This window comes from Salmo trutta, chromosome 4, assembly GCF_901001165.1.
Source record: "Salmo trutta chromosome 4, fSalTru1.1, whole genome shotgun sequence".
NCBI lineage: Eukaryota > Metazoa > Chordata > Actinopteri > Salmoniformes > Salmonidae > Salmo > Salmo trutta.
In genome coordinates this window covers 12,138,669-12,157,449 of record NC_042960.1, presented here as the reverse complement: position 1 = coordinate 12,157,449, position 18,781 = coordinate 12,138,669, and the positions used below count along the sequence as shown (strand labels likewise).

Here is an 18,781-nt window from a genome sequence, read left to right as displayed (position 1 = left end):
TTATTCGTTTTTATGAGTGCACCCCATAAAAAAGAGGCACAGGTAACTTACACCCATTTCACAGGTGTAGCTTTTTCTTATTGTCGTCAATCAAAATGGCGCTACATTGAGGCTCCATGCATAGCAAGTGAAATGGGAGATTTCTAATCAATGCAAAATGCAATTGAGGAATTTCATTGTCTAAATGATAAGGAGTAGTCTACAACGATCAACCAACAGGTAGGCTGTTGTTTCATATTAATGGGGTTGTTGTAGCCAAGTATTGGGAGCAAAGCAAAATAGCCTCAATTAGCCTTGCTAGCTAGCTGGCTACTGTAGCTAACTAGCTTTACAACGATTAAATGCAGTTAAGACAGGCACTACCAGATGGTATGATAGATATGTAAGGCAGCAGCAAGTTTGTCTAACTAGCGCAAGTCGGTTTGGCTACTTTCTCGCTCTCCCTCCGTGCCACATATTGACTGTCACACACACACACCGGCCCCTGCTCCTCTCTCGCCCCTCCCCACCCTTCTGACGAAACAAGCAGAGCACAGCGCACCCGTGAGCATGTCTCCATTGAAATAAAAAGGTTTTCTTTAAAACACATGTAGTTCGACTGTCCGGACATCATTCGAATAGTTAAATCATTACAAGTGCTCAGCATACGTGGGAACTCCTTCAAGACTGTTGGAAAAGCATTCCAGGTGAAGCTGGTTGAGAGAATGCCAAGAGTGTGCAAAGCTGTCAAGGCTAAGGGTGGCTACTTTGAAGAATCTCAAATAAAATATAATTTGATTTGTTTCACACTTTTTGGTTACTACATGATTATTAAACTATTTCATAGTTTGTCTTAACTATTATTCTACAATGTAGAACATTTTTACAATATATTAAGAAAAACCATGGAATGAGTAGGTATGTCCAAGCTTTTGACTGGTACTGTGCTTGTGTAAATACCTGTTTATAGAGACAGTAAATCTACACTAGAATAAGGACAGTTTAATATTTATCTTACAGGCTCTAGTTTTGTCACACTTGGACAACTGTTCAGTCGTGTGGTCAGGTGCCACAAAGAGAGACTTAGGAAAATTGCAATTGGCTCAGAACAGGGCAGCACGGCTGGCCATTGGATGTACACAGAGAGCAAACAATAATAATATGCATATCAATCTATCCTGGCTCAAAGTGGAGGAGATATTGACTTTATCACTACTTGTAATTGTGAGAGATACTGACATGTTGAAAGTACCAAGCTGTCTGTTTAAACAACAAGCACACAGCTCAGACACCCATGCATACCCCACAAGACATGCCAGAGTTCTCTTCATAGTCCCCAAGTCCAGAACAGACTATGGGAGACGCACAGTACTACACAGAGCCATGACTACATGGAACTCTATTCCATATCAGGTAACTGATACAAGCAGTAGAAACCGATTTAAAAAAAAATCCACCTTATGGAACAATGGGGACTGTGAAGCAACACAAACATAGGCACAGACATATGCATACACACACATGATAACATATGCACTGTACACATGGATTTCGTATTGTAGATATGTGATAGTGGAGTAGGGGCCTGAGGGCACACACTTAGTGTGTTGTGAAATCTGTTATGAATGTATTGTAATGTTTTTAAAATTGTATAACTGCCTTAATTTTGCCAGACCCCAGGAAGAGTAGCTGCTGCCAATGGGGATCCATAATAAATCAAATACTGAGGTGATGTAAATGGAATTAAGTCATTTTCTACTCTATTCTTTCTAAAGAAGTCTGCTCTCAGCTTGATACAGATCATAGGAGATTTGATGTAATAAGCAGTACCGTATTTAAAAGAATAGAGCGCATACTTTTCCATTTAACCACACCCTTTAGACTATGACGCCAACCAATAAGATCATTTCCCTTCAGTGTAAACGGAAGTGAAGTGACTAAGAACAGTTTCTACGTTAGCGTTTTTATTGTTGTTATTTAGACAATTATTATTATTACCCTGGAACTTAAAATATGACTAATTTAGCTGCACAGCATCACATACTTACCCCAGGTAGTGTTTAATTTGCGTTGGAGACAGAACTTGGTTGATAGATGTTATCTGGTTAACATTAGCTAACAATGGCTAACTGTAACAGTAACGTTATGGTTTTTCACACTCAAATAGCCTCCATCATGGAGGTGTTAGCGAATGCAGCCGTTGCAGAAATCTGTAAACTCGTAGACGACGACTATGCAGTGTTTCGTTTGGAAATAACTCAAAGCCAGAAAGAAAACAGGACATTGCGGAGGAAACTACAGCAAGTAGAACTGAAGGTGGCACGGGAGCGCGCAGAGAGGACAATGCGAGAGCGCGTCCCCGCCAGTCCGAATGGTGTCAAGATCCTCGACCGATACAGAGGAATGGCAAGAGGTACATTTAGCAGATGGCCAAGGCTGCAGAGCCTGTCGCCCCGTTTCCATATGCGCATGTGTTGAGACATGTTACCCAGAATTGGGTCTTGGTCAGTTTTTGGATAGTAGTATTCAATACTTCCCCTGAACACTTAAGTACGTAGCTAGCTATCGTGCAGTTTTGATTTGATCAGGCAGGTCAATTAAGAGAAAATTATTTTAGCAAATTCTAACCAGATTCTTGATTTACTGAATTTCCTATTGTCACACTTAATAAAATAATGTGATGCATGGAACATAATCAATAAATAGTGTATCAATAAGTAATGAGTAGTATTACCTTACATCCAAGGCCGGATTACCGAACTGGCAACTGCCCCCTCAAACGTTTTAAGGTTGATGGCCTGTCATGACAAATACTGTCCACTTGCCAAAATGTGTCCACCCCTGCGTCGTAATAGCGTTCAATTAGTTGTCAGCGTCCATTGCTATATCAATGGTGTGATGAGCTAATGCGTCCAATTTTGGAGTTCATTACAACCAAAACTGTTCTTTTCATCCCCGGTATGTAAACAAAGCTGAATTCCGTGGCAGTTACGCTGCTAAAAAAAAGTTATACGATTCAAAATAGCAACAACATAAAAACGTGGAAACTCCACATTAACTTAGCTTTCAGATCGCCAAGTGAGCTCCTATGCATCTATTATCAATTCATTCATGTGCAATTCAATTCATACACTGGCTCATCTGGCTGGCATGTTTTTATTTTGAGCTTCCCTCCCCTTGTCTTGTCTTACACTAAAGTATGCTTTCATTAGTCCTATTATGATTTTTTTCCCCTGTCTCCCTTCGTCCACCACGTGGCATAGGCATAGCTCAGTACTACAGTAGTACACTTGTGGTTGTATATAATACAAGACATAACAAACAGTTGAATAATGTTGAAATCACAAATACCAAAAAGGGATTCACAACAATGAATTAACCTAATTGATTCATTAAATGAGCAGCCTGTGAAAACCAACCTGGCAATAATTATAGAAAAAATGTAAAAGGTTTCTAATTTTGTGGAACAGATGTGTCATGAACTTGTTTATTTTATTTAATAGACCCACATGGCAGTTCAAGACTGAAATATATGTGTATAGGCTAACATCGAAACATAAACAATAAAACACCATTTAGTTGAGAAAACAAAAGTATGAATGAGACTCCTCAGAGTTGGCAGAAATAGGGTATGGGCGATTTTTTTGTTGCTATATCTCTTCTGGCATGTGGGATAGAGAGGAGGTGGGTGGTTCTGCCCGTCACTTGCCCTCGATAGGCAGACAGTGTCGGAAGGGGGACTTGAAGAAGGAGATTGCAAAGTCCAGACAAAGCTGCTCTTCGCTTTTGGGAGTGTTTGCAGTGCTAGTGTATGTAGCGCATCTGTGTATCTCACTGTGCCCAGGATGATATGGCAAGCACAAGTTCTTTACAGATTAGATTAACCAACATGACAATAACAGTAGCTGTAGAAAATGTAATGAAAAGTGAGATCTTGGAGGGTGGTTCACACTACTGTTTGTGGTCACGTCATATCACCGAGTCTGCGTTTAAGTATATGCATTATGTACATAAACACATGCATTCACTCACTCATTTATCAGGAGATGACTGCATTACTCTTGATATTCCATGTTACAAAATGTAACCTGGACTTAAATTGAATCAACATAAGAACATGAGTAAATGTGTAGAAAAAAGAGGGAAGGGAAGTGCTGCTGGGATACTGTAGTACACTGCGTGCACAATTATTAGGCAAGTGAGTATTCTGATCTTATCATTGTTTCTATTCACATTTTCGAACTCCAAACCATATAAACTTGAATGCTTATTGGATTTAATCATTTTCAGGTGATATGTATTTGTGTAATGAGGGAGGGTGTGGCAAAAGGGAATAACACCTTATATCAAGGTGTGCATAATTTTTAGGCAGCCTCATTACCTCAGGTAAAATGGGCCAAAAAAGACATTTAACTGACACTGAAAAGCCAAAAATGTAGAATGTCTTTCAGACGGATGCGACACTCTTTAAATTGCTAAACTATTGAGGTGTGACCACCGGACATTCAAACGTTTTGTTGCGAATAGTCAACTGGGGCGCAAAAAACGCATGGGGAAGAAAAGGCGCAAATCAACTGCAAAAGACTTGAGAAGAATTAAACGTCAAACTACCAGGAACCCATTATCCTCCAGTGCCACCGTATTCCAGAACTGCAACCTACCTGGAGTGTTCAGAAGTACAAGGTGTCAAGTGCTCAGAGACATGGCCAAGGTCAAGAAGACTGAAACAAGACCACCACTGAATAAGATTCACAAGTTGAAGCGTCAAGATTGGGCAACGAAATACCTGAAGACAGATCTTTCAAAGGTTTTATGGACAGATGAAATGAAAGTGACTCTTGATGGACCAAATGGATGGGCCCGTGGCTGGATCAGTAATGGACACAGGGCACCACTTTGAGTCAGGTGCCAGCAAGGTGAAGGAGGGTTACTGGTATGGGCTGCTATCATTGAGGATAAGGTAGTTGGACCTTTTCGGGTTGAAGATGGACTGAAACTCAACTCCCAAACCTACTGCCAGTTTCTGGAAGATTCTTTCGTCAAACAGTGGTACAGGAAGAAGTCCTCAGCAATCTAGAAGGCCATGATCTTTATGCAGGACAATGATCCATCACATGCATCCAGGTACTCCACTGCTTGGCTAGCCAGCAAGGGCCTCAAAGATGCCTGAATAATGACCTGGCCCCCTTCCTCACCTGACTTAAATCCTATTGAGAACTTGTGGGCCCTTCTCAAACGTGAGATTTACAGTGATGGAAGACAATACACCTTTTTGAACAGCATTTGGGAGGCTGTGGTTGCTGCTTCAAGCGGAAATTGATCGTGAACAGATCAAGAAACTGACAGACTCCATGGATGAAAGGCTCATGGCAGTTATTGAAAATAAGGGTGGCTATATTGGTCACTGAATATTTTTGAATGGCCAAAAATGTTATATAATTGTCATTTTGTGTTAGTTATCTGTTACACTTACTCTAAAAAGTGAGTTGAGAGAAATTCTTTTTGTAATTTAGTTGCCTATTAATTCTGCACACTAATAGTTGCCTAATAATTGTGCACACTTATATATTTCCCTGAGAAAGACAAAACTCACTTTTCCTTTTGTTAAACATTCAGGTTTGAGGTTCAATAACATTTTGGATTGACTGAGAGCATTGTGTTTGTTCAACAATAAAATTAATCCAGAGGAATACAATTTGCCTAATAATTGTGCACGCAGTGTATATAGATATGGAGACAACAGTCAGCCTTGTTTTACTCCTCTTAAAAGCTAAATACTTTCTGAGAAGTAACCATTATGAAGACCAGGCCTGGTATCTTTGATGTTTCATAATGTTCAATTGTTTCAAGTAATTGTCATATATTATCTCCAATATATCGTCCATGTAAAAAACCTATCAGATCTGGATGAACAATATCTGTTAAAACATTTTTTTATTCTATGTGCTCTGCATTTCGGCAGGATTTTCGCATCACAACATTGAAGTATAAGACGCCTCCAGTTTTTTAAATGGACTGGATCTTTATACTTACCACCTGGGTCCTGTTTTAGTAGTAATAAAATCAGACCTTATTGAGTACCTGAAAGTCTAACATTTTTATAGGATTAATTAAAACATGCAAAAAAATTATATTTGAGTACAACAAAAAGTAATGATGAACCTCTACTGGTATACCGTCAAGCCCTGGTGTTTATCCAGATTTAAAATATTTAATTGCCTCAAACAGTTCCTCTTTTGTACATTGGCCTTCACACAGGTCTTTCTGTAAATTTGTTAATTTTACATTATTATTAGGAAAGAAATCCTTACAGTTAACATCATTCAGTGGAAATGGAGAAGACTGAAAAGAAAACATTAATTAAAATATTTTGCCTCTTTCAAAATATAATTTGGTGAATCATGGATGACTCCATCATTTGTAATGAGTTTCTATAAATTCATTTTGGTAGCATTTCTATGTTGAAGATTCAATAAAAAATGTGTGCATTTTTCACAATTTTCTATCCAATTCGCTTTATTTTTGTAATACATTACACTTGATTGTTCTTGAATAAGAACCTCCAATAGTTTTTGTTTTTCCTCTAACCTATTTTGTACCTCTATAGTGCAGTTTCCATTACCTGCGCTGTTATTTCCACTATTTCCTTTATTAGTCTAATCTCTTTTGACCTAACCTGCTTTTGATTTGTATTGTATTGAAAGGCCTCTAAAAGTACATGTAAAAGTGTCCCATATAATAAGGGGATCTTATTATTATGAATTATTTTGTCTTAGTTAATTAAGAACAAATTTTCATCCAATAATCTTTGATTACATTTCCAATATCCCCGCCCACGTGGAAATTCTGTAAGGGTTATATGGAGGCCAATTTAGATAGTGGTCTGATTGCATTCGGTCTCCTATTAACACTTTTTTTTAAACTTTTGATGCCTGCAAGAATGAGACCAGGAAGTAATCAAGACGGCTAGATTGATTAAGCCTCCCCGTGTATATCTCACTAGGTCAGGGTTTTTCAGCCTCCATTTATCCACTAGTTCTAATTTATCCATGATATTTGTGATCTCCTTAAGTGCTTGAGGGTGATAGTTTGTAGTGCGATTTCCTTTTTGATCCATTGAGGTACTTAAAACCGTATTATAATCTCCCACCATAATAATAGATTAATTCGTTGCTTGTGAGCTCAATAGATTATTATATATATTTTCGAAGGACTGTGGATCATCATTATTTTGCCCCTATATAAATTAATTAACCAGATCTGTTTTTGGTCCAATAGCATATTTAAAATAATCCATCTTCCTTGAGGATCTGTTTGCAGTGTGAACAATCGGATTACATTTTTTATTAATTAGTATAATCACCCCTTTTGAGTTTCTTTGCCCATGACAAAAATATTTTTCCCTCCAATGTCCTTTTTCCACCCAACCTCATCTATATTTGTAGATTGAGTTTCCTGTAAACAATATATATTATATTCTTTCTCTTTTAGCCAGGTAGAAATGTGTCTTCTTTTTTTGTGATCTGCTAAGCCATTACAATTGTAACTGGCTATACTTATTTCCCCACTTACCATAATGATGACCAAGTTTCAATTATACTTACCACAACTGATGTTTGTAAACTTACCATTAAAAAGCACCATGATGATTAAGTGTCCATATAGCTGTACCATAATATTTGCACTGTTAAGCGTACTGTAGCTGCAACTTTGTAAACCTCCAATTGTCCTAATATTCCACCCACTAAAACCTCCCCCCATGTCTAGGCCCAAGACCATCAGACCATCTCCCTGACTCATGACTCACCTTTGCGTCCTAAGGCAAACCCTTGGCCGCCAATTGGCGTAGGCCAGAGGGAAATATGGGCAGTCCCATGATAACATAATTCAATACTACCACCCTTCACTAACACATTCAAAGCCCCGTAGGTCTATTGCATATCTATGAGGGTGCTTTTTAAGAGAACTAACCAAATAACATGGAAAACAGTCAGAAAAAATAATCAATCATATTAATAGAAATAATAACAGCGCAGTATTCTAAATTAATACACATATTTAGAAAGTCTAAGCAAGGATATAAGCATGTTAGCCCAGCCTGCTCAGTTCATTGGATCCAATTGTTTAAAATACAGTATCAGTCAACATTTTTGACACACCTACTCATTCCGGGGTTTTTCTTTATTTGGACCATTTTCAACATTGTAGAATAATAGTGAAGACATCAAAACTATGAAATAACACATAGGGAATCATGTAGTAACCAAAAAAGTGTTAAACAAATCAAAATATATTATAGATTCTAAAAGTAGCCACCCTTTGCCTTGATGACAGCTTTGCACACTCTTGGCATCCTCTCAACCAGCTTCACCTGGAATGCTTTTCCAACAGTTTTGAAGGAGTTTCCACATATGCTGAGCATTTGTTGGCTGCTTTTCCTTCACTCTGTGGTCCAACTCATCCCAAACCATCTCAATTGGGTTAAGGTCGGGTGATTGTGGAAGCCAGGCCATCTGATGCAGCACTCCATCACTCTCCTTCTTGGTCAAATAGCCCTTACACAGCCTGGAGGTGTGTTGGGTCATTGTCCTGTTGAAAAACAAATGATAATCCCACTAAGCGCAAACCAGATGGGATGGCGTATCGCTGCAGAATGCTGTGGTAACCATGCTGGTTAAGGGGTGGGTTTGGCGTCGAAATTAGTAGAAAACAACCCCATACCTATTGTCAAATATGGTGGTAGATCTTTGATGTTATGGGGCTATTTTGCTTCCACTGGTCCTGGGGCCCTTGTTAATATCAACGGCATCATGACCCAGTACCAGGATTTCAGCCAAAAACCCGGTTGCCTCTGCCAGGAGGCTGATACTCGGCGGCAAGTGGATCATCCAGCACACATCAAAATCCACAAATAAATGGTTAATTGGCCACAAAATCTACATTTTGCAATGGCCATCTCAGTTTCTGGATTTGAAACCCATTGAAAACCTGTGGTTTGATTTGAAGAGGGCAGTCCATAAGCGCAAATGAAGGATATCAAGGATCTTGAAGGATTCTGTATGTAGGAATGGTGTAAGATTCCTCCCAATGTGTTCTCCAGCTCAGAAAACATTTTTGAAAAAGTATCCATGCCATTATCCTCGCAAGGTAAAGTATTGAAAGGTATTGAAAACAGGGATGTTAAACAAAATATCGTTCTCTGAGCAATTGTATTAGTATAAAATAATAACATTTCCTCTTTTTTTGCATACAATGTAGCTCAGTATTTGAATGATTTATTTTATACAGTCATTTTTGCTCATCTTTATCAAGGGTGTCAGTAATTTCAGAGCCCACTGTAGGTGCCCCAGGTCCCCAGATGCGGTAGTCCAGCCCTGCTTACATTCTTGCCAATTGTAGACGGTGTCAATAGTGTACAACATAGCGTTGAGCATTGACAGTAGTAATTAACTTAACCACCATCTTTCCCCCAATCACTCTCTTAGGTGAAGGACATCTCACTGAAGGCCACAGGAGCTTTGTGAAGCCAGCGGAACACAATACATGGATAGATGACCAACCAATCACTGTTGATGAGGGGAGTGGAAACTCAACCCAGCATGTTATTGTGATAGAGGTTAGTGTAATAGTGTAGCATCGAAGAAATTACAGTACATTAAATGTGGCCCATTTATTTCAGAAAGGCTCCCCTCAGCTATTCACTTGCTTACATGTACATTCTTATTTATCTTCCATAGGGGAACTTGTGAGACTTTGTTATCCAATTCAATGCATGTACTGATAATAACCTCCTCTCTTCTTGTGTCAGTCAGCAGATGCAGAGGCTGCAGGTCCTGGGGTCAAGCAGAAGGGGTCTGAAAGAGTGGAGGACCCACGACACAGCAGAGACATCGAGACTGGAGCAGCGGCGGGGGTGACGCCCCCTGTAGCCACGGAGCACCTCGCCACCGCCACAGCGCCCCAGGCCAGGACCCGACGCAGCATCACGGAGGTCAGTGGAACGCCGAACGCCGTCCTCAAATCAGAGACTTTAACTGTAACACTCGGGCTCTTACACACAGGATCTGACCACAGATCAGACCCAGAGAGACTGAGGCTGGAGCGACTGCGCTGTCCTCCTGCTCCCAGCTCAGAGTATTTACTTTACGGTAACCCGAGCCCTAGGATGGTTCATCCCCATCGGGACTCAGGTGATGCGTTAGAGACTGGCAATGATCCGTTTTGTTCTTACACTACAGAGATGGACTCTGGCAACATATCCTTGGGTTTAGAGACGCAGACTGATCTGTCTAGAAGGGACAGGAACCGGTACAGTAGTCGTGTATACTCTGAAGGGTGCCTAGATAAAAAAGGGGATGGTCTGATCGTAGATGAGGTGACTGTGAAAGTGGAGGGCAAAGCTCCTCTGACATGGAATGTAGACGAAACTCACTTAGGAGAAGGACACTCACAGGGCAGAGATTTCTTAGATTACAGGGACAGTTTAGAGAAAAATCAAAATGTCACCACTCACTCCCCTTTATACACGCTCAAGGATCGGGACCCATTGTCCACATCGATTGGGCCTTCCAATTCACACAGCTGTGTCCTTTTCGATCAGTTATTGAACTCAAATGACCAAAGGGCCAACGCTCAAGGAGGGGGAGCAACATCAGGTGACAGTAAAGAAAAATGGTTCCTCTGCATGTTCTGTAACAAAGGCTTCAGCTGCCCCCGGAAGGTGGAGATCCACCAGAGGGTCCACACAGGTGTGAAACCCTTCAGCTGTACCCAGTGTCACATGCACTTCGCCCAGTCTAGCAGCCTGAAGAGGCACCAAAGGGTACATACAGGGGTGAAACCATTCAGCTGTACCCAGTGTCACATGCGCTTCGCCCAGACTGGTGACCTGAAGCGGCACCAGAGGGTCCACACAGGCGAGAAACCCTACAACTGCCCCCAGTGTGAGAAGAGATTCTCCCACCAGCACCATCTGAAGATTCACCTGAAAGTCCACACGGGAGAGAGGCCATTCAGAGAGTAACTAAGGATACTCCAGCAGAAAAAACATTCCATTATAACATAGAAACTAATCATTCCACTCAATAGCTTCTGACTTTTACGTCAAACCCTGCATTAAAGACAAAGATACATTTTCAGTGTTGTCAGCAGAAAAGATCCACAGATGCATTTCAAATAACAAGAGTAACAGATTTCAATGTAGAATATTCCTGGGTAAAATATTGCATCCAGACATTGTGTGAGATAAAAGGCATATATAAGTCTAAAAAGTCTGTTACATATTGTGTTTGTATTGTATAGGCTAGGGATTCTCAACTGGGGGGTCGGTAGGATTTTAAGGGGTCATGGGACTTTTGCAAGAATATAAAAAATGTAATTAAAAAAATATATTTTGAAAGGTAACCGCCACACTGAAACTTTTATTTTGAAAGGATACGGCCTCACTGCTTATTGTTACTGACTTTACATGTGCAGCGTGTCAGCAGTGTTGAAATGACTTGTTACGTTTGGACTTGGAGGGTTTTCGCGCTGCACACACTCACTGACACCCGCACACACAGATCCAATGAAATGTCACTCTGCAACATCGTTTTGTTTTAGATGTGACATGTCCAATCAGATAATACAGATCAAATCAGATAATCATCTTGATTGATAGCTAACTATTCAGATGTGTTCTGCAGGCATTGCACATGTGGATTGTTAGATGTCATTTAACTCATGTAGTTTAGCTGTCAGAGTAAAATCATGGACAAGTTTTTAATACGTGCAGTTCCCTCTTCATCTACTGCTGCTTCCAATGTCAACAACAAGGCAGACAACCCAGGCCCTGTCAAGAAGAGAGAACACGAACCCAACATCATTCGATATGGTTTTACATACACTACCGTTCCAAAATTACATACACTACCGTTCACATTTTTTGTCCATTAAAATAACATCAAATTGATCAGAAATACAGTGTATACATTGTTAATGTTGTAAATGACTATTGTAGCTGGAAACGGCAGATTTTTATGGAATATCTACATAGGGGTACAGAGGCCCATTATCAGCAACCATCACTCCTGTGTTCCAATGGCACGTTGTGTTAGCTAATCCAAGTTTATAATTTTAAAAGGCTAATTGATCATTAGAAAACCCTTTTGCAATTATGTTAGCACAGCTGAAAACATTTGTGCTGATTAAAGAAGCAATAAAACTGGCCTTCTTTAGACTAGTTGAGTATCTGGAGCATCAGCATTTGTGGGTTCGATTACAGGCTCAAAATGGCTAGAAAGAAATACATTTCTTCTGAAACTCTTCAATCTATTCTTGTTCTGAGAAATGAAGTCTATTCCATGCGAGAAATTGGCAAAAAACTGAAGATCTCGCGCAACGCTGTGTACTACCCCTTTCACAGAACAGCGCAAACTGTCTCTAACCAGAATAGAAAGAGGATGGCCCGGTGCACAACTGAGCAAGAGGACAAGTACATTAGAGTGTCTAGTTTAAGAAACAGACGCCTCACAAGTCCTCAACTGGCAGCTTCATTAAATAGTACCTGCAAAACACCAGTCTCAACGTCAACAGTGAAGAGGCGACTCGGGGATGTTGGCCTTCTAGACAGAGTTGCAAAGAAAAATCTAAATCTCAGACTGGCCAATAAAAAGAAAAGATGGGCAAAAGAACAAAGACACTGGACAGAGGAACGCTGCCTAGAAGTCCAGCATCCCGGAGTCGCTTCTTCACTGTTGACGTTGAGACTGGTGTTTTGCGGGTACTATTTAATGAAAAACGTTAAACAGCATCTTGTCAAGCTACAGGGAAAGTTTTGCGACTACTTCCCGGAGGAAAACAGGAGACAAGACAACTGGATACGGGACCCCTTTCAAGTGGAGATGGGAAGTGTCACGTTGCCAAGCAACGAAGAGGCTCAGCTGGTGGAGCTGTCATTTGATCACGGACTGAGCATGCGCTTCCCGGAAATGACACTGCCACAGTTCTGGTGCAGCTTAGTGGGAGAGTATCCTGCTCTCGCCTGTCATGCAATCAGAATCATGCTACCTTTCAGCACTACCTATCTGTGGGAAAGTGTCTTCTCTGCTATGGCCGTGCTGAAAACTAAAAGCAGAAACAAACTGGAATTTAAAAATTGTTTTTAAAATTTTTACATTGAACATTTATTTAACTAGGCAAGTCAGTTAAGAACAAATTCTTATTTACAATGACGGCCTACCCCGGCCAAACCAGGACGATGCTGGGCCAATTGTGCGCCGCCAATCACGTCCGGGTGTGATACAGTCTGGACAGCCAGCATGACCTCCGAGTTGCCCTGTCAACCATCACCCCAGACTTCAATAAACTTATCAAACTGAAGAAACACCACCAGCTTTCCCACTGATAGGCCACACACGTGCGCGCGCGCGCACACACACACACACACACACACACACACACACACACACACAATAAATAAACAGGTTAATGAGTTATTGTTCACTAGGTTAATTATTATTGTTAATTTATTCTGACATAAATATTACATGTTATTGAACTGGTTAAAAACGTATACCTTTAAAAAAACGTCAAGGTTGTGAAACGATTCACGTGGTAATTGATGATTAAGAATTCCTAATGATTGTTGTTTTTTCTATTTTAAAAACTGGTATGTGTTACTGTTCATTAACATTATTGGACTGGTTTTAATGTCATGTTCTGAGTCCGATCATTTATTACACCCCACTCCTGAACTGGACGCCTAATTAAAATGGCTTATTCACTTGAATTTGTAATAAATGTTTTCTCAGTTAATATGGCTGTGTAATGTCTTTCTTTAATACCATAATATTAGCCCATTGCGACAGAGTCTATTTTGCAAGTGAAGCCTGCCCAAGAAGGCAGCTGCAATACAACATCACAAAATGTAATCATCAACAGTCCATAATATTGGGTCGCGACTCAATTGTCACTGTCAAATTTGGGTCCCCAGGCAATACCAGTTGAGAACCACTGGTGTAGGCTCTATGATGTTCACAAATGCCTATTTCATTATTTTCATTCCACTACTGAATTTATTTCCCAAGACACTTTTAATGAGAAATTGTATGCAGTTTTTCAAGTTTATGCAGATTTTTAGTTGAGACATGTATGTGTGGTTTTCATATGGTTTATTTAAAACAAAATTTGACTTTTCATTTTCATATACCTCACATCTGATCTCACCCTATTCTGCATACACCCAGCAGCACTTTATAACCAATATACATTTAAATATAAGTAAATATACCTTCACATACCCCCCACACTAACAAACACCTACTGTACACATATTATTTGTTCACAAAAGTAGTGAACTGGGCCTTTAATAGTCCTGTATTAGTGGAATGATATATCAGTCAATATTTGATATTTCTCCAGCACCCCTCCCACACTCCCCCTCTGGCGAAAACAATTGCAGCACCCTCCCCCAGGTTTGTCTGATGATAACTTTCTACTTATTTTTACCCACAACATCATATTTATGTCCACCATAATGGGTTTAACAACAATGAAGTAATCCTGTAACTAGAGTGTAGGACTCAGTAATCTGTATCACCTGTCTCGTCCAGGAGGAAGAGGCTCCAGAGGTGCTGCTGGTGAAGGAGGAGGGGTGTGAGGAGGGTCTGAGGAACACTGTTGGGACCATGGTAATGGAGAACAACCAGACTACACCTCCTCCTGAACCCACAGAGGAACCAGCTGAGCAGAAAAGGACCACACACAGTCTCCCTGAGGTGAGCACACTGAACTACTGTCTGAATGGTATTAGGTCAGGTCCCGTACCACAAAGCCTCATAGTAGGAGTGCTGATCTAGGATCAGTTTTGCCTTTTAGATCATAATTAATAAGGTTATATGGAAAGATCCTAGATCAGTACTCCTATTCTGAAATTCTTTGTGGATCTGGTCCCAGGTCTTGATTAATTTAGTCTTAAAGGGCGACTGCACTTCCTGAGGTGAGCCCACTGAACTACTGTCTGAATGGTATTAGGTCAGGTCCCGTACCACAAAGCCTCATAGTAGGAGTGCTGATCTAGGATCAGTTTTGCCTTTTAGATCATAATTAATAAGGTTATATGGAAAGATCCTAGATCAGTACTCCTATTCTGAGATTCTTTGTGGATCTGGTCCCAGGTCTTGATTAATTTAGTCTTAAAGGGTGACTGCACTTCCTGATTTGGAATTGTTTTTCATCAATGCGCATTAAGAAATGCTAGCCATGACTGAAGGCAACGAGAGTTGTCTTGGGGGTGTGTTTTGATCAGTGGAGGCTTCTCAGAGGGGGAAGGGGAGGACATTCTTCAGTGAATTTCATAAAAATACAAATAGTGAAACAATAAAAAGTTATCATTTTTAGATAACTATGCTAAATATATTCACATATCACCAAATAATTGAATAAAACACACTGTTTTGCAATGAAGGTCTACAGTAGCCTCAACAGCACTCTCTTGGGTAGCACCATGGTGTAGCCGGAGGACAGCTAGTTTCCGTCCTCCTCTGAACAGTTTTTTTGCCCTTTTTCATGGTATCCAATTGGTAGTTACAGTCTTGTCTCATCGCTGACACTCCCGTAAGGACTCGGGAGAGGCGAAGGTTGAGAGCCATGCGTCCTCTGAAACACGACCCAACCAAGCCGCACTGCTTCTTGACACTGCCCGCTTACCCCGGAAGCCAGCCACACCTATGTGTCGGAGGAAACACCGTTCACCTGGCGACCGTGTCAGCGTGCATGTGCCCATTCCGCCTCAGGAGTCGCTAGAGCACGATGGGACAAGGACATCCCTGCCGGCCAAACCCTCCCCTAACCTGGATGACGCTGGGCCAATTGTGCACTGCCCCATGGGTCTCCCGGTCGCGGCCGGCTGCGACAGAGCCTGGACTCGCACCAGGATCTCAAGAAGCACAGCTAGCAACTGCGATGCGGTGCCTTAGACCACTGCGCCACTCGGGAGGCCCCTCTGAACAGTTAACAAATTAATTTCTTCAAAAATGAAAGAGAAGTAAGAGCGAGAGACCTAGTTATATTTTGTTATATATTTTTTCAGTTATCTAACTAGTGAATGCAGTTAGCTAGCTAGTTTAGCCTACTCAAACACCGGCTCAAACAGCGAGGGATACTATGTTAGCTAGCTGGCTATGGCTATCCAACACTGGAATTCTTCCAAGTCAAGGTAAGCTTTTGGTTTTATTAATTTATTGCCACCGGGGCCCGCCGGTGTAACTGCTAAACTGCTTGCTGTACACTGTAACGTTTGTAGCTGGTTTATTAACGCATACGTTCTAGTAGCTAGCCATGTTGACTATGACGTTAGGTGACAACTATGTAGGCTGTGTGTAGTGGTTAGCAGTTATGGAATGAAGGTTTGATTTGGAAAGTTTTTTTTCGCTTAGTCACATACAGCTGTTATGTTGTGCACTGAAGTCCACAAGCAAAGGGAACTGGTGATAGAACGAGAGCTCATAGATGTGAGTAGGAATTATACAAGCAAATTATCATGCTTTTTGTATGTAGCTGCTATGAAAGGGAACTGTGTTTGTGGTGATCAGGGGTGTATTCATTCCGCCGGTTCTGTTGAAAAATGTTTCTTAAACGGAAGAAAACAGAACGAAACGGGGAGAACCATACCAACATTTGTCCAAAAGAAACTCTAATTTGCAACTGTAGGACTAATGACTACACCCTAGATCAGCTAGATGCAGGCAAGAGTGTGCAAGGCAGTATTAAATGTGTCAACTGTCTGGATTACTCTCATTTTTCTCTTGACCTTTTGTAGCAACCTCATGATGGGTATAGGGAAGATTTGAGTATCATGTAGTATCCTAAACCTGTCGATGTTACATTGAGCTGGATTAATAAAATACGAATGACGGTCATCCAATATGCTGTAATAGAAATAAGGCCATGATCATAAAAAAAATGATCCTCTCTCATCTTAAATGGCACCAACCATCCCTTGATTTGATGTGGGTGTTTCTTTGCCATTAAATCACAACAAACAAGGGCAGTAGTGAGTACAGTGAGATAAGCTTAGCTAGTTTTGCTATGAAGAGAACAAAGTTTTGAAGTTGAGGCCTTTCTCCCCTGACTGACCATCTCAAGATGGTCAGCTAATTGACCCTTCACTTAGCCCCGCCCCAGAATTTTGGGTAACCAATCGCAGTGCTCCAATGGATTTTAACTGTCGTCAAGTCCTCGGACAAGCTCACGCTTAAATTGCCAGTGAGGGCTATGGCAAAGTGGTGTTGTGATAATTGTTTGTGTTTCTGCTGGTCAGAGGGAGCAGGTGCTTCGTGTTAAACGAATGGGGACAAGAGAGGTGAATTGTTTTGCTCTCAAGGAAAGGGTGCCATTGAGAGATGTGATTACTGGGGTAGTGGTAAATGTGAAAGTTGACCAACTGAAGGGGAAGATTCCCGGTGTTTGTAATGCTCGTCATTTGGTGCGACACAGACAAGATGGGTGAGTGGTTGTCTGTCCTTTTTGAGTTTTGATGTTGAGTCTTTGCCCGACAAAGGGATGTTAGGATAAAAAAGTTATCCCGTACAAGCTTTTGTGCCGAATAAAATACGTTGTTACAGGTGTCAAGCTTATGGGCATGTGGCAGCAGAGTCTAGGAGGGAGGTTCCTAGGTGTGAGAAGTGTGCAGAAGGGCATGAGACAAAGGAATGTGTAGCATTGGGGAAAGTACTAGTATGTGTTAATTGTAGGGGTGCCCATGGGGCTGGGCATGTCTGGTGCGAGAGTGGCAGGTTGAGGTTTCCAGGGTTAGAGTAGTGCAGAAGTTGTCATATGCTGAGGCAGTGAAGAAAGTAGAGGAAGATGGGTCAAGAGGGAGGGATCCTGAGAGGAGTGGTGTGAGTAGTAGATATTTACCAGTACAGAGGGATAGGCCAAGAAGTGATATGTTTCAGTAAGATTAGATTTTTGGCATTTATAGCAATGGTTATCAACTGTACTTCAGGGATGGAACGTAAGTAACAGAAAATGGATGTGGTGGTGGCAGCTGCAGAGAGATATTTGGGTGTGCGAGACTTGACATCAGGAGAGTTACAGGGTGTGTTAAGTGGTGGTGTCCCATCCTTTCAGGCTTTTGGCCTGAGGTAGCACTAAATAGTTTTAAATAGTGGAGTAGGATGGTGGGTTTTTAGTGAGTGTAGGGTTAGATGGTAGGGTATTTGTTGATTTATATATTATTATATATTATTTTTTTAAGCAATGTATAAGGGCGTTATACTCCAGTCTAGTAGGTGGTGATAATGCAACATTTATTTAATGCCAACAGCCGTTAAACCTCATCTAAGAAAGGCTGTGGCAAAAATATAATGTTTGCATGGCTAAATAATTTAACAGTGCACCAGGAGTACTTGCTACTGTGATTCCTGAAATGCAGACTGTTGGAATATTTTTTTATCCAAAATTATACTTTTGTTACATTGTTTGCTCTCAGTCTCATTGACCACCACTTGTTTTCTCAAAATATATGTTAGCTAGCTAAGTTAGCAATGTTATGAATACAAATCCCATCTGCTGTCAACATCAGTATACAATTTGAGAGCACTAGTTAGCTCCAAAAGTGGTTATAGCTTTGACTTCATGCCGACAGTGGATTCAGAACCATTCAGTGGCTACCTAGCTACACTACAAACAGAATTTATCCAGGTTCCCGTGAAGTAGTTGTAATGACAGTCCACCACAACATACCCAAGAGTTTCCTGATTAACCAGGGGTAGTCTGTGTTTAATTTAATTGTATTTGAAACACAGTTTGAGATCACCAT

General features: G+C 40.9%; 1 protein-coding gene across 6 annotated transcripts in view; it reads left to right on the top strand.

The window, feature by feature from the left end:
* Window positions 1-1,818: 1,818 nt before the first annotated feature.
* Window positions 1,819-18,781, top strand: part of LOC115190948 (neurotrophin receptor-interacting factor homolog) — a 204,524-nt gene continuing 187,561 nt past the window's right edge. For 2 of the 6 annotated variants that reach the window (XM_029749004.1, XM_029749003.1), the window contains exons 1-4: window positions 1,829-2,392; window positions 9,465-9,595; window positions 9,788-9,970; window positions 14,571-14,735. In XM_029749004.1, the coding sequence (XP_029604864.1) occupies window positions 2,101-2,392; window positions 9,465-9,595; window positions 9,788-9,970; window positions 14,571-14,735 (771 nt within the window). In that variant the 5' untranslated portion in view covers window positions 1,829-2,100. Of the gene's footprint in view, window positions 2,393-9,464; window positions 9,596-9,787; window positions 9,971-14,570; window positions 14,736-18,781 lie in introns of all 6 variants that reach the window. The other 4 variants (XM_029748999.1, XM_029748991.1, XM_029749002.1 and 1 more) reach the window with 4 other exon arrangements.